The following is a 27,425-nucleotide window of genomic DNA, read 5'->3' on the forward strand; positions in this document are numbered from 1 at the left end:
CACAAAATTCCGTGGGCAAATGATGCAACAAGCTGGTGTATATATCCATGCTATAGAGGCATGATGAATCTTTAAATCCCTATTTTTAAAAATATTGCTTTCTGACTCGAGCACTGTTGTTGGAGGTTTCTGGAATCAGGCCTTTTCAGTCTCCTGGGCCATCTCTCCATCTTCTGAGGAGTTCAAGACTGCCTACATGGGGCTATCACAGGGTGCCAGTGAAACAACCTTGACAAGTAGGCAGAGGAATGATATGGCTATCTCAGGGCTACCTTAGCTAGGGATATGTTGCCAGATTCTTGTGGGCCAACTCTGTCACACGTTGCCAGTTTATATGCAATTCAGACTTTGAGTTGGGCAGTACATGTCAGAACCTCAGGTGTGTATGTTTTTTTCTCTGCCCTATCCTTTTGTATGCTCCAATTGAATTGAGTTACCTCCTGAGCCTTTGGAAAAGGGTGGAATAGAAATTGAAGAAATGAATTAAATAAATTTAGTTCAAACCACAGTTTGCTTTTTCTCATCTTTTCTCTTCCCACCCAGTAGTTCTGTGTGTTTGCTGGCATAGAACCACCAGCTACAGTATAAATTAAGTTGCAGTTATCCCCCACTCTTAGGCAAACTTGACTGAGACCCACAGAATTCTTCAAGTGAAACTCTGGGGTTTGAGTCTTAGTCTTCCTAAGCTTTTTGCCCACTCTGAAAACAGGCTGCAAGACTAAATGGGCCGTTGGGTTGTCTGATCTAGCAGAGCTCTTATTTTGTTTTTAAATTATGCCACCTACAGAACCAACAAAATGGGATTTCTGTACCAAGCACTCCCACACATGAGATAGAATCACAGAATCATGGAGTTGGAAGGGACCTCTAGGGTCATTTAGTCCAACCCCCTGCACAATGCATGAAACTCACAAACATTTCCCCCTAAATTTACAGGATCTTCATTGCTGTCAGATGGCCATCTAGCCTCTGTTTAAAAACCTCCAAGGAAGGAGCGCCCATCACCTCCCGAGGAAGCCTGTTCCACTGGGCATCGCTCTAACGGTCAGGAAGTTCTTCCTAATGCTGAGTCGGAAAATCTTTTGATTTAATTTCAACCCATTGGTTCTGGTCCTACCTTCCAGGGCCGCAGAAAATAATTCCACACCATCCTCTATAGGACAGCCCTTCAAGTACTTGAAGACGGTGATCATTTTGGTTGTCCCCGGGCCAAAGGAAGCCCGCTTGAAGACCACAAGGGACCGGGCCTTCTCTGTAATGGCTCCATTTTGGTGGAACCAGCTGCCGGAGGAGGTAAGGGCCCTGCGGGATCTTACTCAATTCCGCAGGGCCTGTAAGACAACCCTCTTCCGGCTGGCCCACAACTAACCGGCCCTGTATCCCTGTATACCTGTATACTGATTACTGAATATTGAATATGGAACACCGGAATGCTGAGGACGGTATACCGAATCAGTATTTGAATTTGAATAGAGTGTAGCTTCACGACCGCTGTCTGATTTTTAACGATATGTATATTTATAACAAATGTTGGATTTTAATTAATTAATATGAAATGTTAATTTTAAAGTGTAATTTATTTTTATGTTAGTTTTACATATGTTGTAAGCCGCCCTGAGCCACTCGGTGGGAAGGGCGGGATATAAATCCCAGATAAATAAAAAATAAAATAAAAAATATCACCTCTCAGCCGCCTCCTCTCCAGGCTAAACATCTTCAGCTCCTTCAACCTTTCCTCATAGGACTTGGTCTCCAGACCCCTCACCATCTTCGTTGCCCTCCTCTGGACCCGTTCCAGCTTGTCTATATCCTTCTTAAAATGTGGTGCCCAAAACTGAACACCATATTCCAGGTGAGGTCTTACCAGAGCAGAATAAAGTGATACCATCACATTACATGATCTGGACACTATACTTCTGTTGATACAGCCCAAAATTGCATTTGCCTTTTTAGCCACCCCATCACACTGTTGACTCATGTTCAGCGTATGATCCACTGAGACCCCTAGATCCTTTTCGCACATACTACTGCTAAGACAAGTCTCCCCTGTCCTATAACCATGCATTGGATTTTTCCTACCTAAATGCAGAACTTTACATTTATCCCTGCTAGAGCCAGTTTGGTGTAGTGGTTAAGTGTGCGGACTCTTATCTGGGAGAACCGGGTTTGATTCGCCACTCCTCCACTTGCACCTGCTAGAATGGCCTTGGGTCAGCCATAGCTCTGGCAGAGGTTGTCCTTGAAAGGGCAGCTGCTGTGAGAGCCCTCTCCAGCCCCACCCACCTCACAGGGTGTCTGTTGTGGGGGAGGAAGGTAAAGGAGATTGTGAGCCGCTCTGAGACTCTTCGGAGTGGAGGGCGGGATATAAATCCAATATCTTCATCTTCATCTTCTTCTAAAATTCATTTTATTGATTTTAGCCCAGTTTTCCAGCCTGTCAAGGTCATCCTGTATCCTGTTTCTGTCTTCTTCTGTGTTTGCAACCCCTTCCGATTTAGTATCATCTGCAAATTTAATAAGCATTCCCTCTATTCCTTCATCCAAATCATTGATAAAGATGTTGAACAAAACAGGTCCCAGGACAGATCCTTGAGGTACTCCACTTGTCACTCCTCTCCAAGAAGATGAGGAACCATTCGCAAGCACTCAAGATCTGACAATTAGATCTGTTCTTACATTTTTGTTCCTAAGTCCTTGCTTGGAGCAGTGGCAGGCAGAGTCTTCGGTGTGTTGACTGGGAGTCAGACTGCAGAAAGAAACCATATCAGGCCAATCTCTCACCTATCTGACTGACCGTTCTTTTAAATATTAAACTGCTACATATGTGCAACGTGTAAGTGGCCCTTACAAATGGCATCATAGGGTGGGGGTGGTGACACTCATTTGAGAGTCATTTAACTTAATGGCACTCCCCATCCCAAAGATCTCCAGTAATGACTGTGTTGGCCTGGTTTGGGGTGCTGAGGAGAGTTTGTCTATCTGGCCGGTGTACCAGCAGCCTAGCACACCTGCTGAGCCTGCTAGAGGTGGTGTTGGACTGAGCCTTGGAGTTCCCCAGACTGAGAATTCTGGGGGACTTCAGTCTCCATGCCGATGTTGCTGCTTCCTTGCAGGCCACAGACCTGGTGTCTTCCGTGGCAGTGCTGGGTCTCTCTCTCTCAGATTATATCAGGTCCCACACATCAAGCAGGCCACTCACTGGATTTGACCTTTGGCATGGGGATTTGGTTCTGGTTGCCATTGATAGAGTACCATCATCAGACCATTTTGTCCTGAAGGTCCGTCTGGGTGTCCCAGCCCCTTCCTGCATAAGCAGCAAGTTGATTCATGCTTGTCCATGGAGACTGATCGATCCAGTTGGGTTCCAGAATACTGGATCCGATGCCCCTCAGCAAATTGTTGGATGTGCCAATAGATGACTGTATTCCTGGCTTTCTGAAGCCATTAGGCTTTATTTTGATGGCAGCCTATAGGCTAATAGCAAAATGTTGGAAATCTGCAGCATTTTTTGGTATCTTGAGCTATGGCAAAGAGCCGCAGCAGAAAAGCTGATGTATCAGAATAATCAAAGATGAAGCCAAAATGTCAGACTTTTTCAAAATGTGGCATGATTTTATCTTATATACAAGTCAAAGAGGCATTCAGTATTTATCCAGGCCCTTCCTCACATTATGGTGGGGCAGGGGATTAAGTATGAAGTATATAAAGAATAATTCATAGGAAAATAATGATCCCTAAGGCCACTGATATTTCCTCCCTCTCTCAGCTATACTGTAAGATAAATTTTCACCATGTCCAGAATATGAAGCCCTCTGTCAATATTTCTTTGTATTCTATGGATTTTTCTTATTACTTTGTCCTTTATGTTGATAATGCAGAAGGTTTCTTTTTATGTTTTGGTTTTGTCTTATTTGTAGAGTGGTGGCTATTCCTGTTTTCCCCCTCCTTTTTTGTATCTTGTTTAAAACTAATTTTTTTTAAAGTGCTGTTATTGCTTGATCTGACAGCAGTGCTCAACACAGTCGATGATGATCTGTTGACCCACTGCCTCACTGATGTGGGGATTCATGGGGCAGCCTTGAAATGACTTGTCTCTTTCCTCCAAGGCCGGGGACAGAGGGTAGGGCTAGGGGAGAAGGCTTCACCACAATATCCATTGGTGTGTGGTGTTCCCCAAGGGGCAGTCCTCTCCCCAATGTTATTTAACTATATGTGCCTGTCGCTCAGCTGGTATGGAGCTTTGGGCTGGATTGTCCACAGTACTCAGATGATACCTAACTGTATCTGTTAATGAGTGGATGGCCAGATGCTGCCAGTCCTGGCGCCAGAGTTTCTGATGCCCTAGGCCCTGCCCCACCCCTGGCAGACCTGGGAAGGTGAGGGCGGGGTGGTGACCTGTGCACTCCTTGGAGCCCACCAAAAACAGGCTCGGAAGAGTGCATGCGCCAATGCCCCACAAGGCGAGAGCAGTGGGGTAGCATGCACTCTCCTCCAAGCCTGCCTTCCCTTGCAGTGAAGATGGGCTCATGCCAATGTGCCACCCAGTGCAGACACGGGAAGATGAGAGCGGTGTGGGGGGGGTGGACTGGCCAGTGCCCCTGTAGGTCCTAGGTGGCTGCCTACCTGGTCTACTCCTATGGGCCAGCCCTGGATGCTGCCTTAAATATTTTGGCTAAAGACTTGGTGGCTGTGGTTAGATGGTTGAAACAGAACTGGCTGAAATGAAATCTAAGATGGAGGTTCTGTGTCTGAACCGGGGGGGGGGATTCTGGGTTAGGGTGCCAACTCCCAGCTCTTGATGGTGTGCCTTTAACATCAGCACCGTCAAAAATCTTGGTGTAATTTCGGATGCCTCCCTCTCGTTGGAGGCCCAGATCACAAGTGTGACCAAGTTGGTATTTTTCCACCTGTACCAAGTTAGACAACTGGCCCCCTTCCTGTCTTGCCTGGACTTAGTCACAGTGACCCATGCAATGGTCACCTCCAGATTAGACTATTGCAACTCACTCTACACAGGGTTACCCTTGAGGCTGATATGGAAACTTCAGCTGGTCCAGAATGGGCAATACATTGTTCTTATGGGAACCCCATTTAGACTTCATATTTAACTGGTGCTGTGCCAACTGCACTGGCTCCAGGTTGATACTGGATCATGTTCCAGGTTTAAAGCCCTAAATGGTCTGGGTTTCAAACCTGCCTATATGCAGGACCTCCTCTCCTGGTACACCCCCCCCCCCCAAAAAAAAAAAGCACTGCATTCATTGAATGACAACTTCCTAGTCATCCCTGGCCAAAAAAGTATCTGGCTGTCCTCAACTAGAACCAGGGCTTTTCCAGCCCTGGCCCTCACCTGGTAGAACTCTCTGCTGACTCCCTGCGAGATCTGATGCAATTCCGCAGGGCCTGTAAGACTGAGATGTTCCACCAGGCCTGTGGGTGAGGAGGGCAGTGATGGTTTCCATTAAGACTGGCTTCCCTTCTCCCTTTCCTTTGTCTGCAGCTGCCTTATTAACCTAATGGGTATGATATGTACTCCCCTTCCTAGATAAGGGGCATATGTTGTTCTCCTTTCTTATGAACCATTGTATTGGTTGTTGGTAGTATTGTTAAGAGTTGTTTTTAACAAGGAAATGTATTATTGTGGTTATCTGCTGTGAGCCCTGTGTGCAGGGGAGGGGAGGGGAGGCTGCAATATATAAAATAAGTGGCTGTTCACAGAAAGCCTCTTAAGTTGCTGCTCCCTTCCTTCCCCTCCCTGCTGGGCTTAACCTGTGCATGCCTGTGGGTGTGCTTTGCATGTCATGAGGACTGGTAGCCGGCCTGGAAATCCTGTCTGAGCTCTTCCTATTCAAGGTCATTGAGATTGTTTAGCTATAATCTCCTTTTCTGTGCTTATACTTTTTCCTACAACTTGCTACTCCAATGTTCATTCTAAAATTAAATTCCTGGAGGGGAGGACAGGGGAAATCTTGGACATAGTTTTTGCCTTGGAGGTCAACCTGTGTCTGATTTACAGATTGGAAGTCAATGGTTGACCGCTCTTTTATGTAAAAACAAAAACAAGCAAAACCTCCTCTTTCCAGAAGAGTAGTTGTCGAGGACAAGTCTAGCCTGTAACACTTCTCTGACATCCTGATTTTCTAAGCACAAGGAATGTTGTCTTACGAAGGAGCATTCAGGCACATGAGCCCCACTGGCCCAACTCAGACTGGTTATGAGCCCGCTCCTGGCTGGCCGTTATCTTCTGTTGTGCTGTACCCAGCATCCCTGGTCTTTTTTGGCCTGTGGGCACGATTGGAATTTTGACACAAGGTGGTGGCCACCATGAGGGGTGAAAGACATGGTTTCTAAGAATATGTTGAGAAAGAGGAACGAGAAGAGAATAATGCCAAAATTGTGATGGCAGCTGCCACTGAAACAGCATTGTTTTTACTTCTTCAGCCAATCAGATCTCCAGTGGCTAATCAGCAGCCTTGCCAGGTAGCAGCCACCTGGCCACACCCACTTTCTGGAAACACCTGGTGGGTGTCAGCAGCAGGCCCCGTGCTGGGGACCCCTGAGCTTGTTTGGTGTCATGGTTAATAGTGCGGACTCTAATCTGGGAGAACCAGGCTTGATTCCTCACTCCTCCACATACACCTGCTGGGTGATCTTGGGTCAGTCACAAGTTCTCAGCAGAGCTGTTCTCTCAAGAGCAGTTTCTGTCAGATCTCTCTCAGACCCATCTACCTCACAGGGTGCCTTTTGTGGGGAGAGGAAGGGAAGGCAATTGTAAGCTGCTCTGACACTTCAAGTGAAGAGCAGGGTAAAAATCCAATTTCCTCCCCCTCCCCCTCCCCCTCCCAGTAGTGTACAGCTATATGGTCTTGTCCACCTCAGAAAATCCAGCTGTAAATTATCCCTTGATTGGCTTGATTGTCATGCAGCAATGGCATAAATATCCTGTCACATGTTTGCTGCTTGCTGCCTGACGACTAGGCCTCGGAATGCTCTTCTACTCTTAGTTTGTGTCACTTGCCACTTCTGTGTTGAGGAGCGGAACTATAGCCACAGCAGTAGCTGCTGCTGTCACAAGCTTTGTGTTGCTTCCAGCCTGTAATTCTGTCTTGTGGCACAGCCGGTTGGTCATGCCTGCTGGTACCATAGTGGTTCTCTCCCCCCCTCCCCGCCCGATAGGCTTCATAAATCTTCTAAGCAGCATGGCACGCGCTGGATAAAACCTAAGGCTGATTAAGGAGCCAGATCCTGCAAGGCTTGTGGTGAAAGTTTTGGCAGGGTCCAGAAAGTTTCCCCTCTTCTGCCCACCCCTCCCCAAAGAATTTTGCTTGTTCTCATATACAGCCTTTAGCAGCCCTTCTGATTTCCTGGGGCTGTCCGCCTCCAAGGAGGGCCTGGAGAAAGTAGCAGCAATGGAGGATGGACTCTGTGCCATCCCACCCCACTGTCCCCAGGCCCCACCCTCAAATCTCCCTCTCTGGAGTTGGATGATTTACCCCAGCTGAAGGATTTGGCTCTAGCTGACTGGCAAGGCCTCCGTTGTCCAATAAACCTCCCTCCTCCTCCTCCTCCTTGCAGCCAGTTGGAAAAGACTGCTGAATGAGGGAGCAAGTGGAGGCTAGGAGGGAAAGCAGGCATTTAACCCCCCCCCCCCAAAAAAAAATCTCTCTCAAAGGGCTTCTAATGCCACCACAGAATTAGTGCCCCAAAATATACTTGCCTCTCAGACTGTGGGCATGAATCACTCAGGCAGCTTTTCAGACATTCCCTAACTCTGAGGGGAGGTAAAATGGCCCTTGTGTCTGCATGAAGCTGTCTTATGTGGAGTCATGTCTAGTCTGATGGGCAGCCCCTCTCCAGGGTCTCTGGTGGAGGCCTTTCCCATCACTTCCTACCTGACCCTTTGGAAGGACTGAGAGGGATGAACCTCTGCATGCAAAGCACTGACCACGGTATTAGCGTGGAGCTCACATGCCCTGCCCTGCTCCCCCCTCAGCACATCAGCCCCATGCACTGAAACATGGTCAACACTCTTTTTGTGCACCCAAAGCAGCTTAATGTCTCCAAAAGAATCTGTGTTAGGGATGAGCATGAACCGGGTTATGAACAAAATTTCATAATGAACTGTGCCAGCTCATCGGTTTGCAAACCGTGATTTGTGCAATCACATTGTCTATGAACTGCCCATGTTCTTTGCAGTGATTTGTTCGGTTTGTAAAAGGTTTCTTTTTAAAAGCCTTCGCTTCACTCACTAAGTTGCACTGCCACCACGGCACACCTCAGTGAGTGAAGGTAAGGCATTTAAAAATGCCGCCACTCTGCAGAAGTCCCCCCCCCCCCCATTTCACAAACCTAACAAACCATGAATCAGTTCAGTGAACTGCAAAGTTTGTGGGGGCTCACAGTTTGTGGTTTCTCATGAACCGCCACAAATCTCCTTTCTCCTGGTTCCTCATGCCCATCCCTCATCTGTGTGCTTGCTTTAAAAAATAATGAATGCTACAGAGCTTCGTCTGCAAGCTGCGTCTTGAAGATAAAATTTTCCTTACAATGTTTTTCTCACACGAGCCCCTCCGTCCCATTTTTTTGACAGCAGGTTTTCTCTCGGTTCTGGGAGCCAGCCAGCCTATTAGTGAGAGTGAACAGCATGTTCCGGAATTTAAATCAGACACCAGTTTATGTGAAAAGATGGCAGAACAAAATGGGGGTCCTGCCATTTCCCCCCAGCACTTAGCAGAGAGGCAAGATTGTGTTGCTAGGGCTCTTGGCTGCAGTTCATAGAATCCTAGAGTTGGAAGGGACCTCCAGGGTCATCTAGTCCAACCCCCTGCACAATGCAGGAAACTCACAAATACCTCCCCCTAAAGTTCTAACTTGAAAGTTCCTTGGTTTTACTTTCCCCCACAAACCCTGCTTGCCTCTTCTTCTGTCTCTTCCTGAGCGCTTGCATACCTCTGTTGCAAAGGTGTCCTGGTTGTTTCAGCACAGTTTTCTCTCCTCTTCCTCCTTTGCCCCCCCTGCTCCAGATTATGTTATCCTTATCCGATCAAACATCTGACATGATCCAAGTGGTTTTTGTTGGTGATTTTTTGGTTGGCTCTCAGTAAGATGAGAGGAGCCCAGAAGAAATCTTTGTCAAGGAGCCTGTGATCCTGTTACTTGCAAAGTTCTGTACCTTTTAAGGCACAGTCTGGAACCAGCATGGAGTTTTTAAATAAGAAGAACAGAAAGTGGAAGGCATTCCCCTTCATCTGGACCCCTGTTATAGTGCCCTGGGTGTCTTAAGGTAATTTGCTGAATTTGGAGCCATGTTCTGCTAGAACAGATGCCATCCTGATACTTTTGGGACCAAATCATATTGGTTGTACTTTTGGATCTTCTCTGTTTTAGGGCCAAATTTCCAAATTCTGCTTGCAATCAGGGAACTTGGAGATGTGCTGTGACTGGATAAATGTTATCTTTAGTTCTTATTGGGAGGAAAGTTAGAATCCTGGCTTTTGCTGGTGGATTCTAATTTTTCTTTGTGCAAGAAGCAGGTAGAAAGAAAGTACCAAGTGCAGAATAAGGAGAAGGTGAGATAGATCTGAGTGGGATGACTGAATTACCTGAGTGACAGGCCTTAGGTCAAGATGGATAGCCACGTTAGTCTGTCTGTAGCAGTAGAAAAGAGCAAGAGTCCAGTAAGCACTTTAAAGGCTAATAAAATTTGCGGCAGGGTAGAAGTGTTTATGAGTCACTGTTCACTTCTTCAGATACGGCTAAAATGTTTCTGGAATGTATTCTAGCTGTATCTGAAGAAGAGAACAGTGACTCTTGATGTTTTCTGCTGATCTCACTAATGACTTGGCAAAAGCCATGGGGTGGGTTGATGGCTTGGGATGTCCTCTTGATTGGGATTCCAGAGAAGGCTGCATTGTGCAGAACCAGAATCCTGGAGGGCCTCGAGGGTTAATGTTGGTTTGCATTTTGATGAGTTTTCAGGAAGCTGAAGAACTGAGTTGTTGTCAAGGTGTGTCTAAAACTGAGAGGGCATAGCTCGATCATAATCCCTTGTCTTTGCTATCAAACCTTGGTTCTCCAGCAAAGCCCTGAGAAGCTGGCTCGTGGTGGTGGTGGTGGGGTTCTCAAAAGCATCTCTGTGGGGCAACATTGTCCGGAATCATCTGACTCCCAGACCAGGAGGATTCTGGGTTGTGTTGTTAACACTCCAGCTCAGTTTTCTTCCCTGGTCAATAAGCCTGGTGTGACACAGGGCACTGATGTCTGACTATTAAAGTTTGGTTCCTTGGTGTTTGACATGCAGGTGTGACTCCAACTGAGGCTCCATTTGTGTGCATGTTTTTAAGGTATTGTTTTAAATATATATTGTTTTAAAAATACATTGGAAGCCACCCTAGAAGAAACAGATGTCTTGCTCAAGTACATGTCCTTCTATCATCTGGTGTACAAATGAAATTCCAGAACACTTTGTGACTCCCTTGCGTTGTGATCTGGCTTTCTGCCTGGTTTCTGTGTTGTGTGTTCTCTGCTTTTGGTGTTACATGCAAAAGTAAAGATCTGGTGTTGGAGGTGGCCTATTTAATGTTGTGTGCTGAACTACAAAATTTTGGTGGCAAAGAGTGTGTGGGGCATGTGGACATTAACATAAATGCTGAAATTGGGAATGCTTACATGACTTCCCCTCCCTTTTTATTTTTTCAGGTACTACCCAGTTATGTTGAGCCTGTGGGCACTTTGGGAATTTTGAAAAATTATAGTAGGTGCTGGTCACAAGGTAACTGCAACAGGCTGATAGCAAAATGTTGGGATGTTCAAGTCACGTATTCTCCTGTGAGGTAGCTCATGGTGAGCAGAGGTAGCTGCATCCAAGTCATAGAGTTGGAAGGGACCTCCAGGGCCATCTAGTCCAACCCCCTGCACAATGCAGGAAATTCAGAAACACCTCCCCCTAAATTCACAGGATCTTCATTGCTGTCAGATGGCCATCTGGCCTCTGTTTAAAAAGCTCCAAGGAAGGAGGTCACCTCCTGAGGTGCTCCTTGCAGACACAAAGGTGATACCTGCCGTACTCTTCTGAAACACCTCCTGTATCAAAGAGGAAGAAGAAATCCAGGGTCAGCACTTTGCTTTCAGGAAGACATTCCACTTGCTTGCAGTTCCCAAAGGAATAAATAGTTTTTCTGGGGTTGCCAGGCCTGTGACTGGAACTAGTGGGTGCTTGTTGGGTAGGGAGAACTTCATGTGACATAGTGATGTCACTTCTGGGTAAAGATCCAGAAGTGTTGGCTCTGCAATAAGAAATGCTCTAGGAAACTTCCCCAGCATCTATGGTAAAGACCGTAGAGTTTGAGAAAATTCCTAGAGAGTTGCTCGATGTGGTGACATCATTTCCAGGTCTTTACCTGGAAATACTACTGCTGCATTAGATGACATTATCCCCCCCCCCAAATTATTCACCTGCCCCACATTAAGGATCAGCAGGGGACAGGGAGTGATGGTGGGGGTGTGTGTGAGTTGGCTGCTTATAATGGTCAAATAGCAATTCTGATTTGCATTCTGTGCAGGAACCAAGCCCAGAGACATAAGATGCTGTCTGTGGCCAAGCTGAGGGTGTTTAGTTTTGATGCCTCTGGCTAATACAAACCCATCTTAGCTAACTGATCAGCTGGTAGTGAGTGACCTGAAGCTCTCTATCTCTCCATCTCCCCCATTCCAGTCAATATCTATAGGGTTTCATTTCCAAGAGTTGATAAGCAGGTGCCAATTTCTTGATTGTTGGATGCTGTGATTTGCAGGGTGCCAAACTGAGGACTGCTGCCTTAAAGGATTGGTGCAGAAGAAGGAAGCCATATGCAAGTAAATCCCAGTCTGTTAAGGGCTCTAAAGCCCTATGCTGACATGGCAGTTAAGGTTGCTTTATTGGGTAACAGATCCCTTTTATGTTGGTAGTGCAACCTGTCCTGCCCATTGTTTCTGAAGCAGGACTGTGTAACTTTCTGGCTCACAGTTTGTACCATCTTGTTCTGGCTTCTTCAGTAATGATGCTGGTGTTGTCTGGCACTTCTCTTCTTTTTAAAGGATTCCCACCCCCCACAGGCGTATTTTTAAAGCTGCTTAGAATTTCCAGAATAAGGCCAGTTCAGAACAAGAAATGCAAAGATGCAAGAGGGGAGGGGCTGGGGCTCAGTGGGAGAGCCCCTGCTTGGCCTGCAGAAGGCCCCAAGGTCAGTCCCTGGCAGCATCTCCAGTTAAAGGATCTGGCAGCAGGTGAAGTGAAAGACCTCCTCTGCTAGTCTGAGTAGACAAGACTGACTTCGATGGACCCAGGGGGGTCTGACCCAGTAGAAGGCAGTTTCATGTGTTCATGTGATATGATGTGAAGTGAAGGAGGGGAAAGATTAGTCATGAAGTTTGGGGCAGTGGGCGTTCAGGCTGACTAACTAGGGCCCTTGAGGTGGTATTTAATTCCTCCTTTGACCCCTGAGAAGCCAAGTTGGGGCCATGGAGAAAGATGGCAGCCAGCCCAATGGGTTGCATGTTTGGTGAGCATCACTTTTCCACTTCTACTTCTGCAGTATTTGGGGGGCCTGCATATGTAGTTTTGGGGCAGGGTGTGTGTTTTGGCACATCAGCTCTTCCAGGAACGATTGATACACAATGCCTGGCTTTGCTTTTGGGGAGAATGAACTGGCTGTTCCTCAAAACTTCCCACATCTGCCTCGTCACTCTGCTTATGGAAAGCAGAGTGACAGGGCCATTCAATGGGAGACACATTTCTGGTGGTTTCTTTAGCCCACTTTTTGTTAAAAGTTGAAATTCTCTTGTCGGAACAGCTGTTGGGCTCTGCCAATTGAGCCCTGTTGTTTGCTCATTCCTGACCTAGTGATCTTTTTCTTTAACAAGTCACCGTGACAATGAGTGATTCATAAAATGCCAAAATTTGGGAGGAGGGTGTTGGGAGCTGGAATTGCTCATCCTGGAAGCTTTCCAGAACAAATAAGCCATAGTCATTTTAGGATTTTCTCTGCAGCGGATACCGGAGGACCTGACCCTCGATGCCTTACTGGAGATGAACGAGTCAAAAGTGAAGGACACCATGAAGCGGTGCGGGGCCCGGGTGGAGGAGTGCTCTCGGCTCAATGGGGCCCTGGCCTGCTTGAGACAAGTCATCCGGACAGGTTAATTTTGCCTCCTCTGACCTACCTCTGTGGTCACTTCTCTTGTGGTTGTTCCCAAACAGTCTTTTCATTGATTGCAACCTGCTCTTCCTTTGAAAAAAATAGCTAGCTTGATGTAATTGGGTTAAATTGCTGGCCAGGGAGACCCAGCTTCAGATTCCCATCTGACCACAAAGTGTGCTGGGTGACCCTGGGCCAGTCGCTCACTCTCACTCAGCCTAGCCTCCCTCGTAGGGTTGTTGTGTGTGTGTGTGGGGGGGGGGGGTCACATGGACGGGCAGCTGTTCACTGTCTTGAGGCTCTTGGAGGAAGGGGCAGTATTCAAATATAGGAAAGTCAATAAAGAGTGGCAAGCGACTTGCGTGGGCCCATAGGAAGACGCCCATGTCTGATGTGGCTGCTTTTATTGGCCATGGCCAATTCCAGGATCCCAGGCAGAGAAGCTTCTTCTTGGGGGGGGGCACATTGAGACCCCTCAGGGGAGAGGCCAGGGAGGGATTAAAATTCTGCATGCAAAGTGTGGGTTCTCTTGTGGCACTTTGTGGGCTTTATGTCTGTACAGGGCTGGAAAGCTGCTGGGTCTGGATCTGGGCAGTGCTGGGGGGGGGGAGGGTTCTGCATTCCCCATGGATGCCAGTTTCCATTCCATAATGCAAGAATGGTGGGAGCAGATTTTGCAAGTATTTCATGGGCAGTAAAGAACACCCCCCACATCATCATTGGACGACTGCCCTGTCCCCATCAAGTAAGGATTTAAAGCAGGACTGGGGAGTTCTTGGCAGGAGCATCTCCCTGGCATGTTGAGCTTGCCAGCATCCAGACCCGGCAGCTGCAGCTGGGGCAGCAAGAGACGGGAAGAGCCTGGGGGACCCCTGGCAGTTTGAGTGGGAAAGAAACAGGCAGGAGTTCTGTGATAAGGAGACCAGTTTCAAACGTGGCTGCAGCAGAGTCACCATCTCTCCCCCCCCCCCCCCGGTGACTTTTGGGGGCTTCTGCCTAAAGAGAAGTGTGTCTGCTCCAGGTCGGACACACACTGCAAAAGCTGTCGTCCTGCTGCAGGCTTCTGGACTCCCTTCACACATTTGATTTGAATTCTAGCCTTGGTTGACTGGGCCCACAATCCCTCTTGCCCATGGAGCACTTGCTCTCCTCGTGCAGAAGGCTGCTGTGCACCATAGCTATGTGGGCAGCCCTGGGGCAGACGTCTTTCCTTCTCATGTAATTGGGGGGGGAGGCACAAAAAAAAACTTGAGAGAGCAGCCCGAGAGTTCTCCCCCCGCCCCCTGCTCTCTGTCCAAAGAATTCCATTGTCTTCGTTTTGCTTCCTCCGCTGTCTTGGTGTGCTTGGCTCACTGATGACGAAGGGCTGCTGCAGACAAAACCCTGCCCACAGTAAACAGGTCACACATACACACACCCTCGCACAGCCCAGCTGGCACATTGAGTGGAACGCAGGCTGAGAGATTGGCCATCTAGTGAGCTCATGGGGGAGGGAGGAGAATTTGAACCAGAGACTTGCCTCTGAAACCCAAGCTCTGAAGAGGCAGGCACATCTGGACCTTTGCAACCCACTGGATCTGACCTCTGGGGCAGCATGTGCCTGTGTGGCCCACTCCTTGGCGCTCTCTGCTCTCTGTGCATGCTGAAGGTGTTGTTCTCTATTCATGCAGGTGGCGAATACAAGGACGATTTGATGTGGAATTCATCAGACGGTCGCCGGGAGAACCATTTGATCCCCCCTTCAGAACTCTCCTCCTGCCCGGCAGCAGCCATGTGGATGCATGGCACCCTTTCCTCTTCCAAGGGCAATGGCCAGCAGCCGCGCTGTGTCTCCGTGTCCACTGTTCCGTCTTCAGACAACCCTTCCTCAAGCCAGGGGCCTCCAGCCAGCATGGATAACCCCTTGGAATCTTTTGCCTTCCCTACACATTGTGGGGGACGGAACCTTAGGACTCCGCACAGCATCACTATCACACCCCCAACCACCCCCCAGCTCAAGAGGAGGAAACCCCCACGGACTCCACCCCCACCGAGCCGGAAGGTTTTCCAGCTACTGCCCAACTTCCCAACGCTAACTAGGAGCAAATCCCATGAATCGCAGCTTGGCAACAGAATAGACGAAGTACCTCCTATAAAGTAAGTGTTGCTGGGGGCCTGTGGAAGTGGTGGCTTTTCATGAGATGCTGTCTTCATGAGATGGTCAGGATTGTGGCCCATTTAAGCCCAGTGCTTCATTAATAATATTGATACATGTTTCTTATTATAACTTCACAACGTGTTGTGTACAGCAAAGGTGTCGAACTCATTTGTCAAGAGGACTGGATCTGACATAAATGTCATTTTGCCATGTGCGCTGTGAAATGTACTAGAGTTTTTTTACCACTGGCTGTGACTGTATCCCTCCTCAACAGAGTTCGGGGCCAAACTAGCCTCCTTGCCACTTACGAGCTGGGCAGTCCCTGGAGATTTGGGGGAAGACCTTGGGGAGGGTCTGCATTTGGGGAAGGGAGGGACCTCAGCAGGGGGTGTGATGCCCTTCGGGTCCACATTTGGACTGGTTTCCCCCCAGTTGCTCGTGGGCCAGATGAGCTCTGGATGGGCCAGAGACTGGGGACAGGAACTGTTTGACATGTCTGTTGTGGAGAATAACATTCAAAATTGTTCTAGTCCCAATTTTAATAATCATAGTAAACAGTTAAATTGATAAAGGGTATGCATAGAACTGGCTCAGTTCCCTTCTAAATGCTCTGGGTCATTAGTCTCCATATGCTGGGTCATGACTCGTCCTCAAGTGGACCACACCAGTGGTAGGACCTTCAGTATAGCACAGTGGTTTAGGGTATTGGACGCAGATGGGGTAGACCTGGGTTAAAGTCCCCACTCTGACTTAAAGTTCACTGCATAACCTGGAACCTTTTCTTCTTTTCTGCCAGCTAACCTACCTCACAGGCTTGTTTTAAAGATGAAATGGCTGGTGAGATATGCAGGTTGCTCTGAGATTGATTTCTGAAATGAGTCCTCCACTCCTTGGACAAAATATTCTCAAGGTGGTGTGTTGCTATAGACAATAAAACCATATCAGAACAAAGGACTCAAAAAGTAGCATCCAGCAAATGAAATCCAGAAATCTAAAAACTGCAAGATGTGAAAACTTTAAAAAGGTAGTTTCACCAGCTTACTTGGTCTGGAGGATGGAGAACATGTATTTTCTGCACCCATTTCAATTCAGGTGTGGCTGGGGTCTTCATGAGCCATGGTTTGCTAAGCCATTCCCAAACATGGAAGTTGGGCCAAACTGTAGTTTGCTTGAAATGTCACAGCAAACTGTGGTGAAATAAAACTCAGAAAAGGAATGGATTAGTAACTGAATGAGAGGAGAAAATTCCTGTACCTTTGGTATCATTTGAAGAGTTGGAACACGGAGGCATTTGAAAGGGAAAGAAAGGAATTCCTTTCTTACCCAAGTAAAATTGGAAGATAGGTGAAGGAGAGAAAGAAGACAGGTAGGCATACTGAGATTGTGGGTAGTTTGGAAGGCAGATGCATACTAGATAAACATCTGTGTGAATGAGGCCTGCTTTCACTTTGGTCCAGATGCACCTTGGGAAAGTGAGGTGTAGGAGAGAGAAGTTTCTTTTGGCTCCTGTTTTAAAGGGGCTACAGATTTTGGTTCTAACACCCAGCATGCTAGAAGGAGGAACAGAGGATGTTACACTACATGGCCTACACATGTATGTATCATGACCACGTGTCCCCCTGTAATGTGTCATGAGCCCATACATGTGTCGGCTCAGAGCAATTATTATTGGGACTGTTCTGCCAAGTCTATGCCAGGGCCCATGATTTGATCTCTTGCCTCATCCGGGCATGCAGATTCTTAGAAATAAACAAGCATGGCTTTAAAGTTAAGAATTTATTTTTCAAAAAGAATAATAGCAAAGGGAATTAGCAAATTGAACACAGAGCTGGAAACACATACACACATAAAATAAATGTTATACAAATTCTAACTTCTATTAAATTCTAATCTAAGCAAATATTATTAGTATGTTTTTAAAAAGAGATGGGATGCAGAAGGAGGAGCGAGAAAGAGAGATGAGCCTGTCCACGTGCATGAAGTCCGGAGAGGTTTGTTGAAGGAAGGAGAAGGCCGGGCAGGGGAGAGCAGGGTGTGTGAGGGAGGCGTGGCCTGCAAGGGCAGGACCAGTGCAGAGTCACCCACACATTCCCCAGTTGTTGGAGCCCAGTATTGAGATGGGTCCCAGCGGCAGGAACAAGTGTTGGGGTTCTCAGGGCTGTCTTTATATCTCAAAGTATTAAGTTGGCGGGGAAAATAAATACCTCTCAAAACAGTTGGATTGAAGCCAAAAGTTACAAACTTTATTCGTAGATCACTGCAGTAATGATTGCATGGGAAGGTGTGTCCTAATGAAGGGGAAACTGAGGGTGCCATTGACTTCTTTGATTACTTTAATAGCCCTAATAGAATAACAAGCTAGGTTTTATGGACACCATTTGGTTAGATTAAATTCTGGGTGGAAAACATGGCGAAGGAACTAAAGATATCAACCTAGGAAATGGCTGTGCTTACATATCAGTGTTCAGTCATGCTGATCCCGTTATGCTGTTTATGCAGTGCAACAATTAATCCCTTGTGGCAGAGTTACCACGTTTGGGGAGGGGGAAGGGAGCCGAGTGTCCTTCCCCAGGCACCTTTCTTCCCCCCTCCCTCCCTTTGAAGCAGATGATGCGCTTTCCTACACGGAGATTCTCTTCTGCCTCCTTGATTAGGGAAGCCTCTGCCTTCTCCCTAGTCCAAATCCCAGGTGAGGCCAAATTGTGACATTAACATGAATGCAAGCTCTTCTGGAGGATCTGTGGAAGATTTCCACTTCTAACCAATTGCTCTGATCTGAGGGCTACTTGTGCATTTCAAGCACTTCTAAGAGGCTCTGTAAAACAACAGGACAAAGCTCTCAGGCAGGCTTGGAATGAAAACTTGAGCCTGGAATATGGTGGAGGGATGAGATACGTTCTTATTGAGTGAAGTCTCAAAACACATTGGTGCAGTTGGGCTCATATGGATCATAAGTGTAGCCGCAACTAGCAAAATGTGGAGAAGAGATGTTAGAAGTTGTTATGCTCCCTCTCTCCTTGCAGTGTTTGCATGAAAAGACCGAGCCTTGGGTCAGCGGAGAAGAGCAGCAGTAGAGGATATCGTGCTAGCCAGAGATCTGAGTGGATCTTGGATCTGAGGGAAGGCCTGAGCGGAAATTCAGGCTATAATCCAAAGAGAGCAATCCAGAGAAGGCAGCATGTGGAGTGGGGCAGGGCAAAGCAAAGCAAGAGAGCAAGAACCCTGCGTCTGCAAACGGATCCCTTCCAGATCTGAAGCCTGTCAAGAGCTGGGGTGGTGCTGGCAACTCTTGAAATAGGAGCAAGTGAAGTGATTAAAAAATTGAATTTCCAGGGCTTGGAGAGAGGAGGGAGGATTCAGGTGAAGGTAAGGGACGGGCAGCTGATTGGCTGGAGATGTGGGAAAACTTAGAATCATAGAGTTGGAAGGGGGCTCCAGGGTCATCTAGTCCAACCCCCTGTACAATGCAAGGGATTCACAAGTACCTCTCCCCTACACACCCCTCCAGTGGCCCCTGCTGCAAGCCCGGAAGATGACAAAAAGAAGGAGAAGAAGAAACCCCCCTGGATCCCTCCTGGCCAAGCTGGCCTGGATGGAAATTGCGTCCTGACCCCAAAGTGGTGATCATCATTCCCCTGGGTGTGTCAGAAAGGGCCAGATAACAAAAGGCAGGGGAGAACTGGGGTGGAGACTCAGGAATTGTGTCCAGGGTGAGGCTTAGTTGCCTCCATGGGATGTGGGGTGTTCTTTTGTTATAAAGACATGATGATGATGATGATGATGATGATGATGATGATGATGATGATGATGATATTGGATTTATATGCCACCCTCCACTCCGAGTTTCAGAGTGGCTCACAATCTCTCTTATCTTCCTCCCTTACAACAGACACCCTGTGAGGCCCCTTCCATGATTCTAAGTTTTCCCACGTCTCCAGCCAGTCAGCTGCCCGTCCTTTATCTTCACCTGAATCCCCCCTGCTCTCTCCAAGCCCTGGAGAGCCTGTGCAAAAGGGCACCTTGACAGAGCCAAACACCTGGAAGAGTAGTCTGAGGCCTGCTTGGGTGTGATCAAGGCCACTCCCACACAGGGAGGGTTCTTCATTCTGCATTCTTTGTCACAGCAAATGCAGAACTATTTGCACTGGCAACAGACTGCCCACATGGGAGAGAGTTTTCTGGCTGCTTTCTTCCATCGGCAGCTATTTCCTCTGCATTTTTCCTCACTGCATATTTGGGGGGCTTTTTTAAAATGGGCATATGACTAAGGGTTCTTTTGATGGAGATGGGTGTTCCAATCCTACCTATGCTTATACCAGCACCTCCCACCTTGCTTTGCAGACAGCCCGAAGTAGAGCTTCTGGACTCTCGTCACAGGACAGCAGCAGATCATGGTGGCAAAATTTAAAAGTAGACCTCATGTTGCTGAAAATTGGCTGCTGCTTTTCTGCTGTCACTGTGGCAGGGTTTGTTAGCTTTTGTGTTGAAAAACTCTGGTCCCTTGAGCCAAATGTGTCTTTTCTTGGGCAACAGAAAAACGTTGGAGTGCAGTGACACCTTTAAGACCAACAAAGTTTCATTCTGGGTATAAGCTTTTGTGTGGATGATGCACACAAAAATTTATACCCAGAATTAAACTTCATTGACTTTAAAGGTGCTCAGATGTTGTTCTGTCGCTTCAGATCAACTTGGCTGCCCACCTGAATTTTTCTTGGGCAAGTTGCTTTACCTTCATGGAAGAAAAAAGGGGTGCTCCATGCCCCTGTGAGCTGGGGTGGTCCAGAGTGTAGACTGTTGGAGTAGGCTAGCGAAATCTTGGGTTCAAATAACTGTTTGCCATAAAATCTCACTATCAGAGAAAGGAAAAGGAAAGATCCCCTGTGCAAGCACCAGTCGTTTCCAACTCTGGGGTGACGTTGCTTTCACGTTTTCACGGCAGAGTTTTTACAGGGTGATTTGCCATTGCCTTCCCCAGTCATCTACACTTCCCCCCCAGCAAGCTGGGTACTCATTTTACCAACCTCAGAAGGCTGAGTCAACCTTGAGCCAGCTACCTGAACCCAGCTTCCACCAGGATTGAACTCAGGTCGTGAGCAGAGGGCTCCGACTGCAGTACTGCAGCTTTACCACTCTGTGCCACGGGGCTCTTTCGGGGAGGAAGAGATAAATATTTATGCTGCCACTCTAAGCTCCTTAGGGTGGGGTTAATTTTTTTCAATTTTTTAAAAAGTGGAGAGCCTCCTCACGGCAAGACCACATGACTTGTGTGCACCCAGGGGGAACAACAACAGCAGCATGTTGTTATGGAGTTTATTGCATATTTGGAAGAACGAAAAGCAGCTTCTGCTGATTTCTGCACAGGAACAAAATGTGGTGTGTGTGAGTGCATTGCAGTGGGAAAGTCCCATTCTGCAGAGCTCACAGATGACTGGCTATACCTCACTGGCTCCTCAGAATATCACTGGGGGCCATTTCCACCATTGCTACTCCAGATCCTTTGACTAGTGATGTTAACAGCTCACTCTGTTTGCGACCACTGACCTCTGCCCTGACCTTCCATGCTGAAGCCTTATGCCAGTGCTTAGGCCCGGCTAGGGCACTTCCTTACTGCAGTCACCTCCATAGTATCAGGGAAGCTGGCAGCCATTTTTCCCATTTCACAGAGTAAGAAAACTGAGGCTGTCTGATATGTTGGTGTCTAAAGAAATACTTGGAGTGGACCCAAGTCCTTAGAGCATAAAAACTTAAGAAGAGCTCTGGTGGATCAGATGGTCCATCTAGTGGTTGGTCCATCTAGCCCAGTGTCCCTCTTATCTCACACAGTGGCCAGCCAGTTCTTCTGGAAGGGCAACAACAGGGCAGAGAGGCCGAGGCCTTCCCCTGATGTTGCCTTCTGGCCCTGGGATTCAGAGATCTGCTGCTTCTGAACGCAGAGGTTCCCTTTAGCCACCATGGCTGGGAGGCACTGCTAGACCTCCCCCCCCATGAATCAGTCTCATCCCCTGTCAAAGCTGTCTCTGCCTGTGGCCATCACTGCATCCTCTGGCAGTGATTTCCACATTTTAAGTCCAAGATATTTGGGAGAGAAAGTGACAGCTTGTGCCTTTGTCCCTAGCAACACACCACATTTTCTTCATCAGACTGGCCATGCCAAGAATCTCGGAGTTTATGCTAGAAGGTTATAGATACAGTTCACAGAAACATGACTAGTTGCTGTTTTCTGAAACTGATTGTGTTACTTTGGTCCTACCATGACTTGAGACTTGGTGGCAGAACACCTGCTTTGCCAGGTCCCAGCTTCAGTCCTGGCAAGGCCTCTCCGGTTGCTGGAAGGGGGAGGAGAGGATTCTCTGGCAGAGGAGACCAGCAGTGACTCTGTATAAGGCATTTGCATGTGATTAAACTGACTATTTCCCCCTCTCTCTTTTTTGTCTTTTAGATTTGGTAAGTGACGCACTGTTTTGACCATCTCCATGTCCTCCCCGGGCTTCTCTCCATCCAGAGTTTGCCTCAGAACAGTAGGACCAAACTGCTATCAAATCCTGCTACGTTCCTTTGAGGGCTGGGAGAGGATGACAATGGGGTGATATTTTTAAGGATTCAGTCAAATCTAGTTAGCCCCCCTCCCTCCCCTGGGCCATAGCCAGGATTTTATGTTTAGGGGGGGGGGGGGACAGGCTCTCAGTTTCAACTCTCAAAATATCCTGTGAATGCCCCTAAAAAACCCAAATGCCATGTTATTCCTTTTATCACCACAAAATTATGCACAAGCTTTCATTTTCCCCTGTACTTTTATTCAGGCTGGATGGTAAAGGGGAGGGGGAGAAAGAAAGAGGTTAAGGCCTCTTGAACAGAGTGGTCGTGAGCAATGGGGGACTGATTGGTGGGGCTGGAAAGGTGGGGCTGGACCCCCAGGGCCCCACTGTAGCTGCAGACCTGCCCCCCCCCCCACACCTTAGTACCTCTTGGAATTTAGGGGACTGGAACTCTTCTTTATAAATAGAAGTGATTTGTGATCTCCCTCCCACACAACATACAATAAACTCTTTGCCACAAGATGTAGTAATGGCAGATGTTGGTGGATGGGACTGGACCAGTTTACAGGAAAGAGCTCTAACAGTGGCTACTGTCCATGATGGCTTAATGGAACCTCCATGTTCAGAGGTTCTGTAGCTTCAACATCAGTTGTGGGAGAGGAGGCTGAGGGGGGAGGTCAGTTGAACTTCTTGGCCTGTTTTTGGCTTCTCCAGAAGCATTTTTTCTGGCTAGTATGGGGAATAGGATGAGGAACTAGACAGACCTGGTCTAGTCTGATTTAGCGGGGTTGATCTTTTGTGCCCCCAAATGTGTCTCAAGTCAGCCATAATATAACAGCAACTTAGCTTGAAAAGCTAGCATTAGAGCCATAGTAGATGAAACTATACTTAACCTCAAATCTGTTTCTCTCACTTACAAAGCTTGAAGAAAGGTTTTGCGGAGTCCAGTTTTCAGAGTCAGAAGAACATGTATGAGTGTGCAGCTGAACCCTTCCCTATGCTAACCTCCTGGCCTTCATACAGCCACTCCTCCTCTGAGTGGAGCTCGCTTTTGATACTGGCATTCAGGAGGGAGAGGCAGATACTGGGGCGATGGGGATTAAAGCACACTATAAAAACCAGCAGTTGCCCGCCCACACTGCTCAATTTGTGATCTGGGTGAATGTCTAGAGATCTGCCCTGTTAGCCTCTTTCGTCCCCTTCTGACACTGATGCTTGTTAAACCAGTTCTTAAAAGGAATGGTGTGATTCAGATCTATTAAGTTTGATGAAATGGCTGAGCTCCACGAGGTGTTAGTGATGAGGAACTTCAAGGGTGCAGGGAAATGACAGTGGCTTGTAATTAGAATCTGTGGCCTCGGGGGTTGGAGAAGCAGTCATGCCAAGCAAATGTATCTATGGGTTTATTTCCCTTTCTCTTTTTTTGTTTGATAGATGTGTCTTAAAATTAGTGTAAGGTGAAGTTTGAGGGTATTTTATGCAAAGTAGAGGACAGCCCAGTTAATAATGTTGGCTTGAATTGAAACCTCTTTTTTCTGTACACAGTTCGCTCTCACTTTAAAAATGAGCAGCGGCTGTTGTGTATTGATCCGTGGTTATGGTTTGTCATTGGTGAATCTTATGGTTTGGGATGTTGGCAGGCTGAAGGTGCTGCAGCTTCTATTGACAGAGATATATAGCTGTTCTGTACGAGACAGTTGGTCATGTGGCTCTTCCATTCATGGAGCTGTATCTTGTTCCATCAATGCCCTTCACTCTTTCTGCCTTGCTCCCTTTTATGCCTAGAATTGCCCCCCCCCCTCTCCTTTCCATGAAGACTTTGGCAGAACTGCCTTCATCTCTCTTCCTTCTAACTTGCATGAGCAGAGAGTCTTTCTGTTTCTCCCCACTTCCCTTCTTGTCTTGTCTGCCTTGCCTCAGAATTTAGATTGCAGTCCCCTTGGGACAGGAACTGGTTGCTTTGGACTCTGTAAAGCATTGCACACATTATTAGCATTGTTTATTGTCTTACTTTGAAATATCCTACTAAATTTTGCTTTACAACAATGTATTTGTACAGTCCTTCAAATAAAACTGCATTCCACAAAAAGTAAATTTAACATATATCATATACCATTTTCATGTGTTTCCCTTTTTTTCTTTATTCCAAGCATGCTTTTTTCACAAATTCCTGGATTACATTAGTCATTAAAGAAAGCCAATGGAAAGGGCTTAATCCAGTTGGGGCCCAGTGGTTGACCCACAAACTAGAGTGGACCTGGAATGGAAGCAAACTGTATTGGATGATGCGTCCTTCAGCATTAGGATCTCTTTGGCTGCATGATCTTTGCAATCCCCCACACACACCCTGCAGTTCTGAAGGTGCTGCAGCTTCTATTGACAGAGATATATAGCTGTTCTGTACGAGACAGTTGGTTATGTGGCTCTTCCATTCATGGAGCTGCAGTTTTGAAGTTCAGAGGAAGGACATGTCTGCTTAATAGTTGAAATGTGTGCAGACCACTTTACAATAAATGAGCAGGGAGCTCTGGCATCCTGAGCAAGTCATCAGCATAGTTTGTTGGGCAGAAAGAACAAAGCCCTGCCTGGCAGCATCACCAGCTGGGATTTGATGCCATCTAGAGTGAGGTGGAAGGAAGGTCCTTCAGAGCCCTGGAGGGGAAGAGGGTGGAGCAGCGGCAGGCGGCCCACCATGGTGGCCCCCATCAGTCTGCTTGATTCCCGCCCTGCTCCCAAACACTGGCTGCCACAAGTCAACCTTTGGATCTGAAGGAATCTGAGGAGAACATACTGCTTATTCTGGAAAATGGAAGCTGCTGAAATATACTGGAATGTATATTTGATAATTTCAGACGCCTTCTTTGGCAAGGAGTGGACCATTTTTCTGCTGCGTTGCCTCTGTTAGGGAACTCGGTCCCCCTCCCAGCATTTTGTTGTGGGGTTATTTCTTCTGTTGCCCACCCATGGTGTCATCTTCTGCACCTCTCCACTCTCTGGAGGAAGGCCTGCCTAAGGGCTTCTGGCCAGGGCACATATGCTTAATTGCTGCCACCTGGCTGGTTTGTTTATAGGGTCCAGCCCACCCTAGTTTCCCCCCCTAAGGGCTCAACAGTTTCCAGCTACCCCAAAGCTGGCTATTGGTTTTGCCTTCTCTAAAGTAGGGCCAATAGGCACTAATGCCTTGCAAGCCACTGGCACACAGACAATTTAAACAAAGGTTTGAAGAAAGTTTTATTTAATGGGGCAGGTAATCCCCAACACAGTGTAAAAAAGAAAATCACAAAGCCTAGCTAGCTATTACCTCGACCCTCGGGTTGATGGCAAAAGATCCAACAAACCAGAGTCCTTCAGGAACTCCCTCCTAGGACGGTGCAGCCGCACTCCAGGGTTTCCAATTCGTGGAGCTGACCCTCAGGTGATGGCCATTCCTTGCCTGGCAAGTGGACAAAGGCCCCAGCTAGGAGGAAGACTCTCCTTTTTCTAACCACCAGCTTTTAATTGGCCATCAGGGACTAATCCCCTGCAGCTGGTGGCTCCACCCTGTGGCTGCCGCAGAAAGGGGAATATCCTGGAAGACTTCAGGTCAGTTTTAAAACTCCCCCCGAGCACTACAGGGGGTTGGGAGGCCTTTGAAACTATTGGATGCTTTTTGTATAAGCATCACCCTAAAATCGTTAAATAAGCAGGCTGTCAGCTGGAGATGTCTGGGCTTCTTTTCTTTGGATACGTTACTTCTTGTTTGTTCCATGCTTTAGTTTTATAAACTGTCTCAGAGGTGAAATTCTGTTGGAGAGTTTGAGGTTAAAGTACTTTAAATAAAGATGTCCCTCTTTGGGGAATATTTTTCTTGCTTTTCATTAGGGGTCAGCTAATGCACCCTCTGATTGGCTGTCTCCAGTCCCAAGCATTGGAGGACTGATGTGGGACGTCCCTTAGAGTATCAGATTGTGACCAAGGAGATCCAGGTTCAAATCGCTGTTGCTCCCTCATGAAATGTGCTGGACCTGGGACTTGTTTTGGTGGGCCGATAGCCTCAGCCCTGGATGTGGTCTAGGCTAGCCCAGTGGCAAGAAGGGCCTACCTGGGCAGGCAGCACCTGGCCCATCTCTGGCCCATCCTCACCCAGCCTCCTCCATGGCCCCTTCCTGATGCGGGGGGTTGGGGGGCAGTGTCCAAGGCCACACAGCCGAGCAGAGCCCTGGGTGAGGCTTGGAAAGATGGGCCAGCTTGCTTTTTATCCACACCCCAGTCTATGTGTTTTAAAGATATATCCTAGCTCCTTTGAAAACTGTTTTTTTAATTTTGTGTTTTTATTCTGTCCTTTCTGCATGGAACTCATAATGGAGAGCTTTGTGTCATCCTCCCAACAACCTTATGAAGCAGGTTAGGCTGATTGGCCCGAGGTGAATGTCACAGCCAGTTGGGGACTAAATGACCCATATGCCCAACTGCATAAACAAAGTGTATGCAGCTCCTCATTAGGATACACCTTATGAAACCAGATGTGCAGACTAGAAAGCTTGTGGATCTTCAAGGTCTCTGTGCTCCACACTGATGGGCTATTCCAACAGCTTTTGCAACCCAAAGGATTTGCTAATGGGACTCACCTCTCGGTCTTCAAAGCTGACCTAACTCAACAGACATCTCATTCTCTCTCTTCTGGCATGGAGAGCAGTCCCCCGACACAGCTGACATTGACTCATCACAACCCAGATCAACCGGCAGAACTTCCCAAGCAACCCTTGCCTCTGAAGCTGAACCCATCCACACCGATGATTCCAGGTGACTGACACCCACCTCCACCACACTGGGACCAATGCCAGTGGCAGTACCTTTATGAGGTATACCCCATGCAATCAGTTTTTCCATGGATGCACTACCTCTACCAGATTGGGATACACACTCTGCAGCCTCTTACCGTTCCTGACACAGGGACCAAAGGTTGACACCGGAACCACCTCTGCTGCCGAATCACAACCCAAAGGATCACCCCCAGAAACAGTCAGTCCCGCGGAAATAACCTCTGAGGCCGAAAACTCCACCTTGACATTCTCCAGAATTCTCTGAAGGGGAAGCTTCCTTGGCCCACTCTGACAGAGAATCAGATGATGTCCACTCTGAGCAGGCTGGCTTCCAACACAGAACGTGACAGAAGAATCTCTGATCTTCCCCTCAAAAGACCTACAGGCTTATGGTGACTGTGTTAAAAGGATGGCTCACACCCTGGCACTCTCCACGGCTCAGCCCCAAGCAGTAGTGACCGACACAATATTTGACATCGTACAGGCTGAGATGCCTCCATGCTAGCAGCTCTGCCTGTGACATCTGCCCTCCTTCAAGCAGCTGGGGTCAGGTTTTGCTCAGAATCTGTCACAAGCTTTAATGAAGAAACATATAGCAAAGACTTGCAGCATATATGCAAGGATACTGCCTTTGCCAGACTGATATAAAACAAAATTTACAATCCAATTAAAGGTTAACAGCCTATCACCCCTCCTGCCTAATTCTCCCACTCAAAAGTCTTTGAATCATTTCTCAGGCTGCAGTGTTACTTTCTTCAAGGTCGCATTCCAACTT

At 47.6% G+C, this 27,425-nt stretch overlaps 1 protein-coding gene across 1 annotated transcript in view; it reads left to right on the forward strand.

Annotated features, from left to right (window-relative positions):
- The window catches only part of KSR1 (kinase suppressor of ras 1), a 180,172-nt gene that overhangs the window by 107,430 nt on the left and 45,317 nt on the right, over window positions 1-27,425 (forward strand). The window contains exons 3-5 of the mRNA XM_060259190.1: window positions 13,028-13,175; window positions 14,846-15,311; window positions 21,752-21,756. Coding sequence (XP_060115173.1) covers window positions 13,067-13,175; window positions 14,846-15,311; window positions 21,752-21,756 — 580 coding nt within the window. The 5' untranslated portion in view covers window positions 13,028-13,066. The remainder of the gene's footprint in view (window positions 1-13,027; window positions 13,176-14,845; window positions 15,312-21,751; window positions 21,757-27,425) is intronic.

Source organism: Heteronotia binoei, chromosome 18 (genome assembly GCF_032191835.1).
Source record: "Heteronotia binoei isolate CCM8104 ecotype False Entrance Well chromosome 18, APGP_CSIRO_Hbin_v1, whole genome shotgun sequence".
NCBI classification, from domain to species: domain Eukaryota; kingdom Metazoa; phylum Chordata; class Lepidosauria; order Squamata; family Gekkonidae; genus Heteronotia; species Heteronotia binoei.